Source organism: Crinia signifera, chromosome 5 (genome assembly GCF_055691185.1).
Source record: "Crinia signifera chromosome 5, ASM5569118v1, whole genome shotgun sequence".
Taxonomy (NCBI): domain Eukaryota; kingdom Metazoa; phylum Chordata; class Amphibia; order Anura; family Myobatrachidae; genus Crinia; species Crinia signifera.
The window spans coordinates 317,193,320-317,212,983 of record NC_139221.1 but is presented as its reverse complement, the minus strand read 5'-3'; the positions used below and the strand labels follow the sequence as shown (position 1 = coordinate 317,212,983).

At 44.9% G+C, this 19,664-nt stretch overlaps 1 protein-coding gene across 2 annotated transcripts in view; it reads right to left on the bottom strand.

Moving 5' to 3' along the window:
- Positions 1-19,664, bottom strand: part of DNAAF11 (dynein axonemal assembly factor 11) — an 81,158-nt gene that overhangs the window by 57,270 nt on the left and 4,224 nt on the right. For both annotated transcript variants that reach the window (XM_083144860.1, XM_083144859.1), the window contains exons 4-6: positions 19,203-19,375; positions 12,835-13,064; positions 7,017-7,199 (exon numbers count right to left, since the gene is read on the bottom strand). In XM_083144860.1, the coding sequence (XP_083000986.1) occupies positions 7,017-7,199; positions 12,835-13,064; positions 19,203-19,375 (586 nt within the window). The remainder of the gene's footprint in view (positions 1-7,016; positions 7,200-12,834; positions 13,065-19,202; positions 19,376-19,664) is intronic.

Sequence of the window (19,664 nt, the reverse complement as noted above, 5' to 3'; positions counted from 1 at the left end):
ATCACCGCGGGGTGTAAGGGTGACACTGGTGTCACCCCACCTCACCCCGCCCGCCCCCAAAGGCCGTGATTGGTTCGTCGGACCGACGGACCAATCACAGCCATGGAGGGGGGTTTAAACTAACGGTGACTGCACTGCAGACGCCATTCCGGTCTGGAATTGCGTGCAGTGCGGTCACCGTGCCCAGCTGCCGCCATATACTGACCAGAACCTTGCTAAATACTTACCTGATCACTGCCTGGATCTTGCTTCTTCTTGTGACATCCTGTGCTGTGTTGTGCTGCTGCGAGTTATTAGATAGAGAGATAGAGAGAGAGAGATAGAGATAGATAGAGAGGCCTAGTGACAGAGAGTGCTATATTTTGTGCTGCTGCAGTGTAATAGAGTTATAGATAGAGAGATAGAGAGAGATAGAGAGAGATAGAGAGAGATAGAGAGATAGTGACAGATTGTGCTATATATTTTTTATATAACTGACTGCTGCCCCCCCTTTTGTGCTGATCAGTATAAATTAACTGATCAGCAACTTTTTGGGGGCGCAGGGTTTTTTTTATATATATATATACCTGTCAGTGCTGCTGCTGCAGTGTCATAGAGTGATAGATAGTGAGAGATAGAGAGATAGAGAGATAGAGAGAGATAGTGACAGAGAGTGATAGAGACTGCTATATTTTGTGTCTGCTGCCCCCATTTTGTGCACCCCCAGCAACTTTTTGGGGGTGCAGGGGTTATTTTTCATATATATAACTGTCAGTGCTGCTGCTGCAGTGTCATAGAGTGATAGATAGTGAGAGATAGAGAGATAGAGAGAGATAGTGACAGAGAGTGATAGAGAGTGCTAAATTTTGTGTCTGCTGCCCCCGCCTTTTGTGCTGATCACTATATCTGAGGTGATCAGCAACTTTTTGGGGGTGCAGAGGTTTTTTTTTTTTTATATATATATACCTGTCAGTTGCTGCCAGTTGCACTGTCAGTTGCACCAAAGGTTGTGCACCTGCTGCCCCTCACTGGTAATCAGTGTCGCATCACTGATCACCTTTTTTTTTTTTTGTGGGTGCTGTGGGGTCTTTTTTTAATTTTTTTTTTACACACACTGTGATTTTGTGGGTGTCCTGTGGCCACTGTGCGCTGATCAGTGACGTACATCACTGATCAGCTTTTTCGGCACAGGGTTGATCTATTTTTTTTTTTTTTTTTGATCAAATTCCTGTTGCCTTTGAGCGCTGTTCAGTGACGGACGTTACTGACCAACATCTGTGCTCAATTTTTGGCGCAGGACCTTTTTTTTTTTTTAACCCCTTCAATTTTTTTTTTAACCCCTTCAATTTTTTTTTTTAACCCCTTCAATTTTTTTTTTTGTATAAAGTATTTTTTTTTTTTCTGCACTACATACACACTACACACTACATACCCCCCGGGTTGAAATAAAGTTTGTACCCCCCCCTACACTATACACGTGTTGAAACATTTCACTACCAGTAACACAAAAATAAAAATGGCATCCCAAATGTCATCCCAAATGTCATCCCAGTCATCCAGAAGAATGTATTCAGCGGAGGAGGCATATGCCATGCTTGCCTCTGACTCTGACACAGCCAGTGATGCAAGCGGGGAATTTGAAGGATTCGTCTTAAGCTCCTCTGCCTCCTCTGGTGATGAGGGACCCCCTCAAAGACGCCCCCGTAGAGCAGCTGAGACCCCCCCCCCCAATAATTGATCTCGTATGGACCCCACCACCAGACAATTTTGAGCCCCAGGTTCCTGAGTTTTTGGCCATGCCAGGAATCCAATTTGATTCCACAGGTCTCAGAGAAATTGACTTTTTCAAATTATTTTTCTCTAATGATTTTATAAATTTAATGGTGGACCAAACTAATTTATATGCCCAGCAGTTTATTGCTCAAAACCCCACGTCATCATTTGCTCGGTGGACCCCTGTAGATGCAGTAGAGATGATGACGTTTTGGGGTCTGGTGTTTCATATGGGCATAGTAAAAAAGCCAGAAATTAGGCAATATTGGAGTACAGATGTTCTGTACAGCACCCCATTTTACCGTATGGCCATGCCCCGGGCTCGATTTGAGACGATCCTTAAATTTTTGCATTACAACGATAATGCACAGTGCCCACCCAGAGATGATCCCACCTTTGACCGGCTATTCAAAGTCAGGCCGGTCATTGATCATTTCAGTGCCAAATTTGAAGAGATGTACATCCCAGATAAATTCATTTGCATAGACGAGTCCCTTATACATTTTAAAGGAAGGGTTAAATTCCGCCAGTACCTTCCCAGTAAGAGGGCAAGGTATGGCATAAAAATGTATAAGCTGTGTGAAAGCACCTCAGGGTACACTCACAGGTTTAGGGTATATGAAGGGAAGGATTCAAGAATTGAACCGCCAGAATGCCCCCCCTCCCTCGTAGGTGTTAGTGGAAAAATTGTCTGGGATTTAGTGCACCCCTTCCTGGATAAAGGTTATCACCTCTATGTGGATAACTTTTACACTAGCATCCCCCTGTTTAAGGCCCTTGGTTCAAGAGGTACAGCAGCTTGCGGTACTGTGCGCAAGAACCAAAGAGGCCTCCCAAAAACGCACATTGCCCAAGTAATGAGAAGGGGTGAAAGCAGGGGAATATGCACCGAAAATATGTTGTTGGTCAAATATAAGGACAAGAGGGATGTCCTTATACTGACAACAATTCACGGAGACAGTACCACCTCCGTCCCTGTACGAGGTACCAGTACCCACACCTCCAAACCTAATTGTATCCTGGATTACAATAAGTACATGGGCGGAGTGGATCTTTCAGATCAGGTACTGAAGCCGTACAGTGCCCTGCGGAAAACAAAAATCTGGTACAAGAAGCTGGCCGTGTATATCATCCAGATGGCACTGTATAACGCTTACGTGCTATTCCGTTCTACCGGCCAGAGGGGGACATTTATGCACTTTCAAGAGGAAGTCATAAAGGGCCTAATATTTGGGAACCAGCAGGCAGAGGGCCCCAGTACTTCTAGTACTGGCCCCCGTATTGTACCAGGGCAGCATTTTCCGAACGAAATCCCCTCCACTGCAAGAAAGGGCAGGACACAAAAAAGGTGCAAAGTTTGCTATAAAAAGGGAATAAGAAAGGAAACTATTTTCCACTGTGAAACTTGCCCCGACAAACCCGGCCTATGTATAAAGGAGTGTTTTAAAATATACCACACATCTATGGATTATTAGGTTCATCATTTCACCGTGCTTCGGGGGTCTTGCTAATGCCACATAGCACCCACCAACATTCCACCAGAATCTGAGCTGCAAAATCCAAAAATCACTCCTTCCCTTCTGAGTCCTGCCATGCACCCAACTGGTATTTTTTGGTCACATATGAGGCATTGCCATACTCGGGAGAAATTGGGGCACAGATTTTGGGGTGCTTTTTCTTCTTCATACCTTCTGAAAATTAAAAATTTTGAGCCAGAACTGCATTTTTGTGTAAAAAAATGTAATTTTTCATTTTCACTGCCCAGTTGTATCAAAATTGGTGAAACCCCTGGGGGTTTGAAATGTACACTATACCCCTAGATGAATTCCCTGAGGGGTGTAGTTTGCAAAATGGGGTCACTTGTGGGGGGGTTCCACTGTATTGGTGCTTGGGGGGTCTTGCTAATGCGACATAGCACCCACCAAAATTCCACCAGAATCTGAGCTGCAAAATCCAAAAATCACTCCTTCCCTTCTGAGTCCTGCCATGCACCCAAATGGTATTTTTTGGTCACATGTGAGGCATTGCCGTACTCGGGAGAAATTGGGGCACAGATTTTGGGGTGCTTTTTCTCCTTCATACCTTCTGAAAATGAAAAATTTTGAGCCAGAACTGCATTTTTGTGTAAAAAAATGTAATTTTTCATTTTCACTGCCCAGTTGTATCAAAATTGGTGAAACCCCTGGGGGTTTGAAATGTACATTATACCCCTAGATGAATTCCCTGAGGGGTGTAGTTTGCAAAATGGGGTCACTTGTGGGGGGGTTCCACTGTATTGGTGCTTGGGGGGTCTTGGTAATGCGACATAGCACCCACCAAAATTCCACCAGAATCTGAGCTGCAAAATCCAAAAATCACTCCTTCCCTTCTGAGTCCTGCCATGCACCCCAATGGTATTTTTTGGTCACATGTGAGGCATTTCCGTACTCGGGAGAAATTGGGGCACAGATTTTGGGGTGCTTTGTCTCCTTCATTCCTTGTGAAAATGAAAAATTTTGAGCCAGAACTGCATTTTTGTGTAAAAAATGTAATTTTGCATTTGCACAGCCCAGTTGTATCAAAATTGGTGAAACCCCTGGGGGTTTGAAATGTACACTATACCCCTAGATGAATTCCCTGAGGGGTGTAGTTTGCAAAATGGGGTCACTTGTGGGGGGGTTCCACTGTATTGGTGCTTGGGGGGTCTTGCTAATGCGACATAGCACCCACCAAAATTCCACCAGAATCTGAGCTGCAAAATCCAAAAATCACTCCTTCCCTTCTGAGTCCTGCCATGCACCCAAATGGTATTTTTTGGTCACATGTGAGGCATTGCCGTACTCGGGAGAAATTGGGGCACAGATTTTGGGGTGCTTTTTCTCCTTCATACCTTCTGAAAATGAAAAATTTTGAGCCAGAACTGCATTTTTGTGTAAAAAAATTTAATTTTTCATTTTCACTGCCCAGTTGTATCAAAATTGGTGAAACCCCTGGGGGTTTGAAATGTACACTATACCCCTAGATGAATTCCCTGAGGGGTGTAGTTTGCAAAATGGGGTCACTTGTGGGGGGGTTCCACTGTATTGGTGCTTGGGGGGTCTTGCTAATGCAACATAGCACCCACCAACATTCCACCAGAATCTGAGCTGCAAAATCCAAAAATCACTCCTTCCTTTCTGAGTCCTGCCATGCACCCAAATGGTATTTTTTGGTCACATGTGAGGCATTGCCGTACTCGGGAGAAATTGGGGCACAGATTTTGGGGTGCTTTTTCTCCTTCATACCTTCTGAAAATGAAAAATTTTGAGCCAGAACTGCATTTTTGTGTAAAAAATTTAATTTTTCATTTTCACTGCCCAGTTGTACCACAATTGGTGAAACCCCTGGGGGTTTGAAATGTACACTATACCCCTAGATGAATTCCCTGAGGGGTGTAGTTTGCAAAATGGGGTCACTTGTGGGGGGGTTCCTAAATTTTAGCATCTTATGGTGCCTAGAAACCTACATGGTGCCTAAAAAATAATCTCATAAAAAGGAGGCTCCAAAATCAAGTAGGTGCTCCTTCTATTATGAAGCCTGTGGTTTGGTCAACGTGCACACTAGGGCCACATATAGGATATTTATGAAAACAAAAGAATTGGGGGAATCAATTTTTAGTCACATTTCTCTAGTAAAATGTACTGTGTTCCTTAGAAAAATGTATTAAAATTGCAAATCTGCAAAAAAAATGAAATTTTGAAATTTCACCTACACTTTGTTTTAATTCGATGTGAAACACCTAAAGGGTTAACAAACTTCCAAAATGCTGTTTTGAATACTGTGAGGGGTGCAGTTTTTGAAATGGTATCATTTATGGGGGTGTCTCACATACAAGTCCCTCAAAGTCACATCAGAACTGAACTGGTCCCTAAAAAAATCAGTGTTTGAAATTTTCTTGAAAATTTGAGAATTTGCTATTCATATTGTAAGCCTCCTAGTGTCCAAAAAAATTAAAAGGAAGTTGAAATAATGATGGAAACATAAAGTAGACATATGGTCTATGTTAGTTATTAACTATTTTGAGTGGTATGATTATTTGTCTCACAAGCAGAAAATTTAACATTTTGCAAATTGCTAAATTTTCCATTTTTTTACGACATTTTGGTATTTTTCACAAAAAAACACAGACTTTATCGACCCAAATTTACCACTAATTTGAAGTACAATGTGTCACGAAAAAACAATCTCAAAATCACTGGGATAAGTAAAAGCAAAAAAAAGTTATCCCCACTTAAGTGATACATGTCAGATTTGAAAAAAAGGGCTCTGTCAGGAACGCAAAAACTGGCTCTGTCAGGAAGGGGTTAATAGAGCCAGTACTGCAGTTTCTAAGCTCACATTATCCCACCACATGGTAAGGCTCCTGTCTCTTCTTCTTGAGAACTACTCTCTGGTCCAGTGCACTGACTGAGGTATCGGATCCACACACAGCAAGCTCGGTAGCTACCATTGCCACTGTTGTGATAATTTGAGCCACTTGCCAAGAGAAGGGGGTATTCTGGGCAACAAGAAACCCTCCTGTGTTTGCCTATGACACATGTCCTACTGGGAGAAGTCTAAGGACCATAAAGCATACCTCCCAACTGATTTTCGTGGGACAGTCCCACCCTGGGCTGGCAGTGTCCCACTGGGGTGGGGGGAGTTGGAAGTCCCCCCCCCCCCCTGCACTACCTGCTGCTCTGCTGAGCACTATTCCCAGAGACAGAGGGGCTGGCGGCATGGCCAGCAGCTCAAAGAGTGCTTTCCATGTCCCCACAGCTGCAAAAAATGGGGCATGGCCTCGTGTGAGTGATACGATTTGTAGGCCACGGTTCCTGAGCGCTAGGTCACGCCCCAAAATTTTGTGGGTGCCACCAGCCACTTTCCAGATGTTTGGTGGTATAATGAAGCATCACTGAGGAGGGTGCAGGTTCAGAGTGCTGCTTCTGCCTACCTGGAAAACCCTGTGAATTTTCAATGCAGTCTCCTACAAAAAGCAAATCAGGAGATCTAGGACAGCGGCACCGAATTTGTCCGCCTTCCCTTTGTTCCATATCACATAAAGATGTCCCTCCTGCCAACAGGTCTCCATTATCACCCGCTCTCTCCCTCCTGTCCTGCCTGCCAGACTGTTACAGCGCTTTATCTCCTATTAGTTTTGAACTAGGATTTGTAATTGGTCAAATCCCAAGTGTTTAATTCACTCTGCTCAGTCCGGGGCTGCACCAGACACGGTGATGATGAGTCAGGGTTCCTGTCGTCCTTACCTTATGCTCTCCTTACATCTGCGCTTCTCCTCCATGTATCTGTGCGTCTCTAATCGACTCTCTGGCGTGTACAGCGACGGCTCCTGCCAAAACACCTTGTCTTCTTCACTCTCATCCATTCTCACCTCCCGGTCTCCGGGGGTCGCCTCAGGACAGTTTTCTTTGTTTCCAACACATTCTGGCCTTAAAAATAAACGTTCAAACATTTAGTGTGAGAGCTTGTGTGCAGGGAATGTTCTAATGTCATATATGTATCATACAATCTCCTGATCTGTGCTGCTTGGGATGTAGGGTGTTTGATAATGACACTGTGCTGGGAAGATCACATGGAGGACAATAGAAAACACCAGTGGGTCCTAGAATCAGGGCCCGGCCCACGTCTATAAAGGCAAACGCTGCATAGGTCATAAAAGAACTGCAAGTAATATAAACAAATGAATATGTGTCAGCAAATACATAAAGGGGATTTTGGATTGTATGCGGTCCCTAGGTCGACACCTGGAAATTGACAACATATCATAGGTCGACAAGTACATGGTCGACACTCAAAAGGTTGACACAAATGTTCAGGTTTTTTGACCGACTTGGTTCACACATTACTATCCAAGTGATCATAGAGTGAGAATAGTGCGCTGAACGCAGGGAACCCTGTGTGGGGACGCGGAACACTTATATGGTGTCCATGTCGACATTTGTAGACATAGACACTCTCGAAAACGTGAAAAACTTGTGTCAAGCTTTTGAGTGTAGACCATGTCCATATCACTGAATTGTCATGGGAGTGTCAGGGGGCGTGTCACTGAATTGTTATGGGAGTGTCAGGGGGCGTGTCACTGAATTGTTATGGGAGTGTCAGGGGGCATGTCACTGAATTGTCATGGGAGTGTCAGGGGGCGTGTCACTGAATTGTCATGGGAGTGTCAGGGGGCATGTCGCTGAATTGTTATGGGAGTGTCAGGGGGCGTGTCACTGAATTGTTATGGGAGTGTCAGGGGGCGTGTCACTGAATTGTTATGGGAGTGTCAGAGGGCATGTCACTGAATTGTTATGGGAGTGTCAGGGGGCGTGTCACTGAATTGTTATGGGAGTGTCAGGGGGCATGTTGCTGAATTGTTATGGGAGTGTCAGGGGGCGTGTCACTGAAATGATATGGGAATGTCAGGGGGCGTGTCACTGAAGTGTTATGGGAGTGTTGGCGCGTGTCACTGACATGTTTGCATACACAGATGCCTAATTGTTCACTAAGGTATAACATCTGCACCTGACATAGGGCTGGTGGAAGTCTAGATGGTGCGACCGATAGTGGCGTCTAAAAGATACAGGCAGATTAACAGCACCTGTGGTAGCTGACCGAGGGCGTCTCAGTCCTCGCACATATATATATATATATATACGCATTGCTGTACACCAAGGAAGGGTTTGCAGCTGCATTTGCATAAAGCCACAGGCGGGGCTGACAACCAAAATACACAGCCACGCCTACATTTGATTCAAACCTTTTTTGCACATTAAAGCCACCGTCACCAGCCAATGCCAAGACATCTACAGTAGGGGAGTCCCTAGCCGCTGCAAGAAATGTGTCTTAGTGCAGACCTTCCTGAAACCCCATTTATAAAGCGTGTAGCAGCCGTGAAGGGACGGTTCTGACTGCCAATGAAGTTAGTGCTAGTCTAGTGCGCTATTTAAAGTATTGAAATATGTGTATAAAAGTAAATAATTTGAAAAGTGCTGCCCGGGCCATGTACACTGTAACGGTGGCCATACATCAGAAAGACCAGTCTAACAATCAGGATTGTGTCAAATTTCCCTTAAACTCCCCGGCAGTCCTTGGTGGTTTTTGGACACACAATGTACTCACAATCTGTCATACAATCCATCTGCTACATGATTGTATGATTGAAGCTTCATTTAAATAGGGGGCTGGCCTACTAGGATCAAAAGGATAGGAGTACCAGAAATCCATGTTTTTTATTTATTTAATTTACAGGTTGCCAGCAACTACCAATCTGCTCACATCTGCTGTGTTATGCCATTAATAAATAGCCCGATTGCAGCAATCCTCTGAGAACTGTTTTCAGAGTAGTGACAGAATTGTGCAAAAGGACGTCCACCGTCCTCTTCAGCCACCCGCCCGTCTGCCGCTTGGAAACTTCTGCGACTCCCAGCATCTTCACTGCCACGGGCCGCCCGGAAGCTGCACCTCTCTTCTCTGCTAGTCAGGGAGGGAGTGCACGCAGTGGCGTAAGTTCGGTCCAGTTGCCCGGAGGCAAGATATATATTGGTGCCCCCCACACACACATACAACACTTTATAACCTTATATAAAATATATATTTCTGTTCATATAGATAGAGAACAAATATATATTTCAGAACTCAGCCACAGAAGCAATTTCGTTGGCTTTTAAATAACTGATTTAAACTTCCAGGGGAGAGGTGCCCCCTTGGGAGCAGGAGCCCGGCGGCAGATGACTCCATTGCCTCCCAGAGTTCTGCCTCTGGTCACGTGACTCCGGTTGTATGAGCCATCTAAAGACAGATTGCACGTGCCTAACAGCGCATTCAATCTGCTCCCAATCCCAACTGATTTGGGGCCGGGAGATGATTGTGTGATTGTATGATTGTGTACACACGATGTTCACACAATCTGCATACAATCCATTTTACAATCTTTTGAGATTGTATGATTGGGTGCAATGTCTTTCTGATGTTTGGCCACAGAGGGAAAAATTTAATAGGATGAGAGATTCGGAAAGTGAAAGATTTGGTAAGAAATCTCCATAAAAAAAATAAAAATAAATAAAAAGCGGCAATCATCTACACTGTTTGATTTTGCAGTGTGAATGATTGCCACTTTAAAAAAAAATACCCTCACTTTCTGATTCTCTCATCCTGTTACATTTCACCCAGAATGTCTGGTAGTGCTCTGAAACAAACAATACATACATAAGTAATGGCCCTTATTCTGATCGGTGCGGTAATATCCGCGTGCGTTCGTGCCGCCGATGTTTTGTGTCTGCGCATGTGCAGAGGCGTCTCTGCGCATGTGCGAGCGGGACGCACGGCCACATTCCGCATGAAATGTGTACACTACGAACAGGGGGTGGAGAGGGGCGTGAAGGGCTATTTGGGCTCATTACCATATGTTTACACCCCGCGTTTCATGGGCGTTCCCATGCAAACGCTGAGCGTACGTATGGTAATGCGGCCGTGACGCACGTGTGGGGGGCGGAAATATGACATTGCCGGATGTCAGCTGCCCGCCCAGATCCCTGCTTTTGCACAGAGAAATGCCTGTGTGGTCTGAGGTTGCGGGAGCTGCCTGGCCACTCGGTCCTGCATTCGATGGTCTGCGACCATCGAATGATGGGGGAGGTTCCCTGAGATGGAGGAGGTGTATTCATGAGAAATACACGTGCGGTCCGTTCGGACAGCTTCTTACCGCATAATGACGGAGTTGGCGATCCGTATGGAAGGTGGGGTTTAGGACGCACGGTGCTGGCCGCATATTCGGATCCGGCCGCACCGATCAGAATAAGGGCCTATGGCGTAACAAATACATAGTAGGATTGCTTCACTTTCTTTTGTTTTTTTACATCCTGACGATATGGTATAGCACCTCACTCCCGCCATGTGTGCTACCTCCGTAGGTAAGGCACATTGGGAATATTGCTATCTGTACTGTACATCAACTTTGTCCCACCTTGGAACTTCACATTTTCGGAACGGTTTAAGTTGTATGTTTTTAAGAAAATGTTAAAACATATTAGATGTAAAATAGATTAAGGATGACTGAGGCCTTCAATAGGCCAGAAGGGGGTAACCCTGAGGCTAACCGGGACGTTTTTGTGAGGTCAGCTTGTTAAGTGGTTCACATGGTCTTTGGACCAATCCGATATTTGTAGAGGCTTCAAGAGCCTTTATAGAGGCTGAATGCCCAGAAATAAGCACCTTTGGATTGAGATCACCCCGCTAAGCCTCCCTGACTTGTTTGTCTTCTACCGTAAGGAGTTTAAATGGTTTTAAAAAGGGAATTTCCGCACCAAATGTGGTCTGCCCTTAGTACATACCTACTCTTTCTGCAATGACTACATGATTTACTGCAATTTATTTAACTTCAGTATTTTCCCAGGTATTACAACGCGACCAGTAAAGCAAGCTCCCTGGTTTGTACTCTACCTACACGTCCTCGTTGCGTGAGGAGCACCGTGATGGATGAACGCTGTCCTATCTCTGGAAGATTTATGGTGTGCTGGGAGTAGAAGGATTAAGGTGACCCAACATTAACTGCGGCACAAACAGCCGTGTTCCTAAGGAAGACTGATGGACAAGTCAAAGTGGTCACGCTTTCACAGACTCTAATAAATGCAAGGTGCAAATAAAACTGCTGCATGGGGAACATATTGGGGGCTAACAAACAGAGCTTCTTAGAACGTATTATGCTTAAACTATGCAAAAATAATTTTAGGGCTATTGGGATAAATGTGTGAAGCAGTGATAAGGGAGGAGAAGTGAGCCAGAGGAGATGTGGCCCATGGCAACCAATCAGCTGCACTGTATAATTTTATATTATGCAAATTACAAATGTTACTTCAGTGCTGATTGGTTGCCATGGGCCACTCCTCCTCTGGCTCACTTCTCCTCCCTTATCACTGCTTCATACATCTGCCCCTCTGTCCCCCGATGACTGTGTGGGAGGGGCTCTCGGGAGACTTGATAAGACATCTCAGAAATGCAGAACAAGACTGAGCCGAACCTGCACCCAGACAGTCAAAGTGATGACAGTGACATCCTAACATTAACATCCTGACGTTCCCAGTTCATATTTTAGCCCTAACCCTAGAACAAGGTCGACACTGACACAAGATTGACACAATAAAGAGGTCGAAATGGCAATGGTTGACACATGAAATGGTCGACATGAGTTTTTCACATTTTTTTTATATTTTTGACTTTTTTATACTTTAACATCCACATGGACTCCGACTGGGAACTGCAAAGTGTGCTGAGAACAGCCAGGCACCCAGCCTAACGCATGGCGAGCAAATGAGATACACCAATTGGAGCTCCACCTCGTCATCTGTCCACAATGACTTCCAAGAAGGGAAGAAAAGAACCCATTATGTCGACATTTTCATGTGTCAACCTTTTCCATTGCACTTTTTTATGAGTCGACCTTTTTTGTCAACGTCGACCTTAGGTGTCACCCTAGACACTGTCTACCCTCTGATCTACACCCTGGGCATGATTCAAGGTGGCTTGTTATTTACCAAATTCGGTCAGGTGAACGATGTTGCGGCTCTGCACATGCGTATCGGTGAAAATCCGGTGTGCAAAAGCCTTCGGCGAGTATCATACTCGCTGAAGCGTTTGTACATAGAGGGGTGGGTAGGGGGTGGGCGGGTGCTGACCCATGGGAATGCCCACAAAAACACTGGGCGACCCCATGAGAACACAGGAGTGTCAAAGCCTGCTCAAGTCGGGCAGCTTGTGTCACATGTTGTCAGCGCCCACCCCGAATTCGACTTTTATTTGCGGGTAAAAAAAAAAATATTTGATTTGTCGGAAGTACCACCAGTGACCACTAGAGACCACTCAACATTGGACCAAATTACTCCTTAACAGAAAGTGAAAGCAAAACGATCTGTTTTAAACTTGCTGGATATGAAGAGAAGGAGCTGTGAAGACAGAGATTGGAGGCAGGCGCAGATAGGGACCAAGCCGTCATTTTGACGGGCTATTATCTAGTAGAATTATATTTTGCTAAATGTATTGTTCTCTTATACAGTGTTGTACAGAGGGACAGAGAACCTGCCATACATTGTGTTGTTGATGTCGGTATACCAGCGTCCGTCAAATCCAGGCTTTCTCTCTTGTGGCTCCTGCTGCTCGGCTGCTTTTCTGGATGATTTGCTTTGAGCCTCTTCTCTTTCCCTGGCCCTCTTCAGCATATAAGCCTCCTCTTGTTCTTTGATTTGCTTTTGCACTTGGGCGTAATCCTGCAGGGCCTGGATCCGCTCTGAACGCTCTATCTCTACCCCGTCCAGCCACTTCAAAGAGAAACAACATCACACTTTTAGATGACACAAGTGGAATGAGGAGAAAACAACATCACAGCACAAATCTCGCCTTCAGTGCAGCAGCTATGGAGACTGTGAGCCTCTCAGCTGGGAAACTGAAGGAGGCCAAAGACACACGTGTGCATAATTTATGTCCTCACGTTCTCCTGCACTGTCAGCTCATGCAGTGCAGGCAATTAATTGGGACATGCAATCCTTCAAGTGCAATTTTGGAAATAAACATAGTGAAGTATTCATGAAGAATAGACATGATGCTCTGAGAACGCCTGGCCAGGCCATCTGGGCTGATCAGGGTTATTGTGAGAACAACAACGAGCGATGGCGCAGGACATTTCCGGTTTACAATTGCTTTACTACTAAGGGGTACATTTAATAAAGCTTCTAAAAACGAAGAGGTGATGTTGCCCAAACTAACCAATCAGATTCGGTCTATCATTTTCTAGGATGCAATAGAGAAACTATATAATCTGATTGGTTGCTGTGGCAACATTCCCACTTGACACTTTTCCCTTTTAGAAGCTGCAGTAACTTTACACCTAAGCGTGTAAAAAGTTTCAGATACTTTGTTGCAAAAATATGTTGTTATCGGGTATTTTTAAAGATATGTGGAATGAAAAATGATGTAAAGCTATTTTTTGCCATTGTCATACATGAGAACCATTGTTCTAAATAAAAAAAAAAACTGGACTAATAAATGTTCTAATAATGTATTACAGCTGTCCAGCATTTTATATGTTCTGTGTTAAGGAGATGTTGCTTCGGTGGGTGATGCTTCTCTATCTTTTATCACTTCCTAAGTGGCAAAAGATAGAGAAGCATCACCCACGGAAGCAACATCTCCTTAAGACAGAACACATAAAATGCTGGATAGCTGTAATACATTATTAGAACATTTAATAATGTCTACAACAGAGGTTTTATGACAGGCTAAATATCAAAGGCCACATCAATGCACATAGTGGTTGTAGACAGGTAGGACGGGTTATATAAAGGCTGAAACTGGTTCAGAGAAGAACATGAAAAAACCCTGGTGGGCCCCGCTGCTTAAGGCCCCCCCCCCCACACCCCTAATGTCACCATGCACTTGAATTATTCATTGTTACCTGCTAGAACGTGTAGGAACATAGGTGCTATGTTTCTATAGAAACTACACAAAGGTGTCAATGCAATTACATGGGAGTCACTTGCGGCTGTAAGTGCAGCTTACAGTACAGGTGAACATCTGTGTCCATACATACATACATGAGAGGAGGGCAAGACGAGGGGGGAGCTGCTGTTTTTGACACTTCTATACTACTGCAATGGCAAACCCCCCCCCCCTCCTTTCATGTTTAACGGTACTGACCCCTAATGCTTGGCACACACTACCCGATATATCGTCTGTTCACCTTAACGCCCATGAAACGCGGGGTGTAAACATATGGTAATGAGCCCAAACAGCCCTTCACGCCCCTCTCCACCCCCTGTTCGTAGTGTACACATTTCAGACCCGCTCGCTGAATTTAACCGTTAGATTAAAAGGAGCAACAGAACTAAATGTTATACAAGGCTGCTTTAGTCGTTAATTTTGGGTCGTCACTGGCTTCAACGTAAGTGCAAGCTTCCCATCCCAAAACATGTGACATCTTCCCCACGTGTCGCACTTCCATCACACCCCTTTCACATTGCATTTATAACTCGGGTTATTGCCGGGTTGCTGCCTGGTCAACCTGGGTCGAGATGTGGTGTGAAAGCAACCGACCCTGCAATTTGACCCGGGTTATAAGAAGGGTTAAACCCAGATCGCCCCATGTATAATGGGCATCCCGGCATTGCGATGTGAAAGCGGTATCAGTCAGTCTACATATAGGGGGTTATCCAGACCTAATCGCCAAGATGCTTTTTTGTCAACTAGGCAAAACCATGTGCACTGCAGGTGGGGCAGACGTAACATGTGCAGAGAGTTAGGTTTGGGGGGGGGGGGGTTATTTTGTTTCTGTGCAGGGTAAATGCTGGCTGCTAAATAGGGCCAACACAGGGGAAGATGTGCTGATGAGCATTCTGAGCGACGCTAGATCGCTCAGCATTGCTCAGCACAGCGATGTGTGTGCTGAGCGATCTGTCAGGGCCGGTGTTCTCCTTGAGAATGCTGGCCTTGACACTGGCGATTATAAATTTATCCAGCATGCCGGATATTAATCGCCAGGCGATAGCAATGCGTGGGGCCACGCAAGACTATCGCTATGCCCCTACACACAGAGTAATGTAATGGCATTTTTGAAGCGATCTAGTAGGATAACTTCGAAAATGCACTCAAGTTGCCCATGTTTAGGCCCCTTTATCCTTACACTGCAATATAGATTTAATTTTGAACACCCCCCCACCCAAATCTAACTCTCTGCCCCACCTGCAGTGCAGCACGGTTTTGTCCATTTGAGAAAAAAGAAAGGCTGAGTAACCACTCATCAGTGAGTGTTACAAAATGCCATTATCTTGCGATCTCTCAAGCCGGAGTACGTAACATGAAGACTTATCAGTGGCAATGGGAAATATGTGTATCACAATATAAACAGGAAACTTTTATTTCCCATTATTGGCTTGTGACATTATTCCCAGTGCTGCAAGCGCTGTTACTTAACCCTTTGGGTGCCAACATCTCTGTAAGAGATGGGCAAAATACCCTCTAAAAATGCCGGCGCCGCTCACATTTGTTATATAAATTCAAATAAAAAAAGTTAAATTAAAAAAAGATTATATTTCCTATATAAGGTAAACATTAAAAGGTCATTATGAAGAATAAAAAATGTTTGCTTGGCAATTTTCACACCGATTTTGACAAATTCACTTGGCACTCAAAGGGTTAAAATTCGAAAAATTGGATTTAAATTGAAATACTTTTTGCAGCCCAGATCCCTAATCGATACAGCAAAATAGAGTCTTCTGAGGTTCTCACGAAGCCCGGGGGCCACAACGCAGCTGTGACTGATGCACATGGCCCCTGGATCTCTGCATGGACAACCCCAGCCGAGATTATACGGGATAAATGGTTAGAAGGCTTTCTACAGAAATGATTCTCCACTTGGAAGAGAAGAGATCAGCACAAGCAGAATCCTGGGCTGAAATGAAAAACAGGGACCATTTAAGACGGCCGAAACATTTGTGCGATTCGCTGTTTTCCTGTGAACGTGTGCTAGAAGGGTGATGATGAGACTTTTATCTTCGTCTTCTTTGTCCATATACCTGGACAAGCTTGGAAATAATCTCCTGTAGTCTATTGGAAGAATAGTAATGTGATTTCATTACTGTCCCCCTTCATTCATTCTATGTGACAGCAAAGATCTTTCATTTTAAAAGGTCTAATTAACTGTTACAGAAGAGCGTCATTGTAATGAAATAAGCCTCTCGCCTGAGTAGATACTGATCCGTAGTAACCGGGACAAGCGTCATTACTGGGAAGTGGAGGGTAGACACTAACTAGTCGTTATATGCTGAGAACAGAGAATGAGAGCACTAATTAATAGTGGCATCGATCTGACCCATCAAAGTATTGTCACTTTGTTTCTCATTCACTAAAGCATCACTACACTTAAAATAAGACTGGACAAACAAAATATATATGTAAAAATATGACCTCTGTCTGAAATTGCCTGTTGAAAACTTAGAAACACGCTGTTGCTGGCAGCTTACAACTAGGCTGTGAATAACATAACATAACAACAACTGTAAATATTGAAACAATAAGAATGGTTACAGTTATATTTCTTGATTAGACATAGTGCTAAGGTAGGACAGTTACTAGGGGCCTAAGTGTTTTCAACAGGCTATTTCAGGCATGACAGGAAGAGGTAGCACTCAGCTAAATTTATTTTGAGTGGAATTACCCTTTAGTATAAATAATATATTCTGTATGTGATATATGCACATAGCTGTATATATTTCACAGCGATAGAGCTTTAGGGGGTGGTTCGGGTTGTTTTGCAAAAGCAAACTCCTTCTTTAATGGGCAAACCCATGCTGCACTGCAGGTGGGGCTGATGGAACATGTGCAGGGAGAGTTAGATATGGGTGAGCGATTTTGTTTCTGTGCAGAGCAAATACTGGCTGCTTTATTTTTACACTGCAATTTAGATTTCAGTTTGAACACACCCCAACCAAATGTAACTCTCTCTGCACATTTTACATCTGCCCCACCTGCAGTGCACTTTTGCAAACCAACCTGAATTGGGCCCTTAATTAATGCATAAATTTAAACCTCCCAGCATCCTGCATGGCAATATCTTGAGTAACACACTCCTAATCTGTTTATACCAAATGTTAATGACTTTCCACCCCTTTCCCATAAGTAACAGCTCTCTAATGCTTTCTAACTCGCACACCGAGGAGACAGACAATTTGAAGGTCCAGCCAATACTGATAGGAAGTGTATTTATTCATGATACTGCAGCCAATAAGATCACTAGAAACCGGTGACATCACTGAGGCGTGGGACTACATAATGTATAGGTAGTTAATAAAAAGTGGCTGCATGGACCCATTGGGAGGTCCCGGGATGTTGGATAAGGGAAAAGTTGTTTATTGATGCTCAGGTCCCACACAGACTTGGGCAACAGGGTTGTGGATAAAAAAAGTCTACAGTGTGTAGATAGTGTACCGCGTGTCCCCGCCATGCTCCAAACCAGATGTCTCGCTCTGCTACTGCTCCACTAGACACACTTTACCGTTAACAATCGGAGTCCTTGTGGATGTCAAAGTATGAAACAGTCCAAAAAACGGAAAACAAAAAAAGTCATGAAAAAATTCATGTCGACCTTTTCATGTGTCGACAATTGACATAGAGACCTTTTACTTGTGTCGATCATTGCCAATGTTGACTTTGTCAAGGTCAACCTTTTGGTGTCAACAAACTGACCGTCTATCTTAGACATGTCCAACGTTGGCCCTCCAGATGTTGTGAAACTACACATCCCAGCATGCTTTGCCACAGTTTTGCTATTAGAGAATGCTAAAACGATTGCAAAGCATGCTGGGATGTGTAGTTTCACAACATCTGGAGGGCCAACATTGGACATGCCTGGTCTATCTAGACATTGTCCACCTCTCATCTGTATCCCATCAACAGATCCTGTATTTGCCAACCTTAATCGTCTCCTCTCCGGCAGAAGCCCAGAGAGGAAACTCTCTTGCAACTTTTTTGGGGGTGGGCCTTGCCATCATTAACCCCTTCAGTGCTAATCCTGAGAATTTTCAGGGCTATGCTTCAGTGCCCAGACTGGCAAACTAGGAATATTCTCGGGATTGGCACTGTTTAGCGCCGGGCAGCGCTGCTAAGCTGATCGCTGAACTCATCTAGCTTCAGCGCTGCCTGGCTCCGGCTGCTCGACCGCGCCTCCTCCTTTCCCTGCCCCCCCCGGCTGTTGTATTAGAGTCTGTGACGGGACTGTAACGTCACGCCGGGTTGCCAGGGGCAGGGCCAGCCAACAGCTGACATAGTGCTCAGCGGCGTTGCCTGTCCCCGGGAGACAGTGTGGTGGGTTTTTTTTAGGGCAGGGCCGGGCAGCGGCTGACATAGTGCTCAGCGGCGCTGCCCGGCCATGGGAGACAGCATGGTGGAGTTTTTTGGGGATCAGCGCTCCCCCTAAAAAACTCACCCTGTGGGGAGCGCTCCCTAAAAAATAACAACCACCACTGAAGGGGTTAAGCCCTGCCCCAGTCCTGTAAATGCCATGATTTGCAGCTCTTTGGGGAGGGGTGCTACTAAATGATATGATTTGCGTTATTTTATCCCCGCCCCCTCCCCGAAGAGCAACCAATGCCAGTATTTGACCGTCAGAGGGAGGGGGTGCAAGGGCTAATGCCGGGGCCTGATAAATGTGGAAGTCTTGCCCACGCTTCTGGGGGGGGGGGGGGTGGTGATTTTCGGGACCCGCCCGGCCAGGTTAATGTGCGTAGCCATATGGGAGCTGCTTTGTGTTACAGAGGGCAAATGTGGAGGAGTCTCACTGATAACCCCGAATGTGCACCAAATATATGGAAATGTTCCGTCTACAGCGAGTAACATCCGAGAGGTTACTGTAATCTGACTCCGAGCATGTATAACAGACGTGTACAGCGCCGGTTCCCTCACTGTACCTTCAGCTGCGGGAGTGTGGCCACTACATACTTCCGGTAACCCTCAAACTGCGCGCAGGGGTTCCCCACCAGGTACAGCTCTCGCAGGTACATGTTGTGTTGGAGGCAGATGACACTAGACAGCTCTCCCACAAAGTTCACCGTCAGATCCAGTTTCTGCAGCGACTCGCAGCCTGACAGACAGAAATATTACATTAATATGGCATGAAGGCAGGTTTGGAAACTAAACAGATTATTTCTAGAATAAGGCTGATCATTAACATCCTCTGGTGGAAACCATATCTGCTTACTGTATATGAATTATTGCTTCATTAAAGCATTGAAACAGTTGTATATTCGGGTATCTCTGTGCATAACCCATCTCACTACACACAATGGCTTTATCTCAGTGGCTATCACAGGGCTTGTGTGGTGACCTGGAGAAATTAGCGTCCTGATTCAGGGGCCCATTAATCAATGATC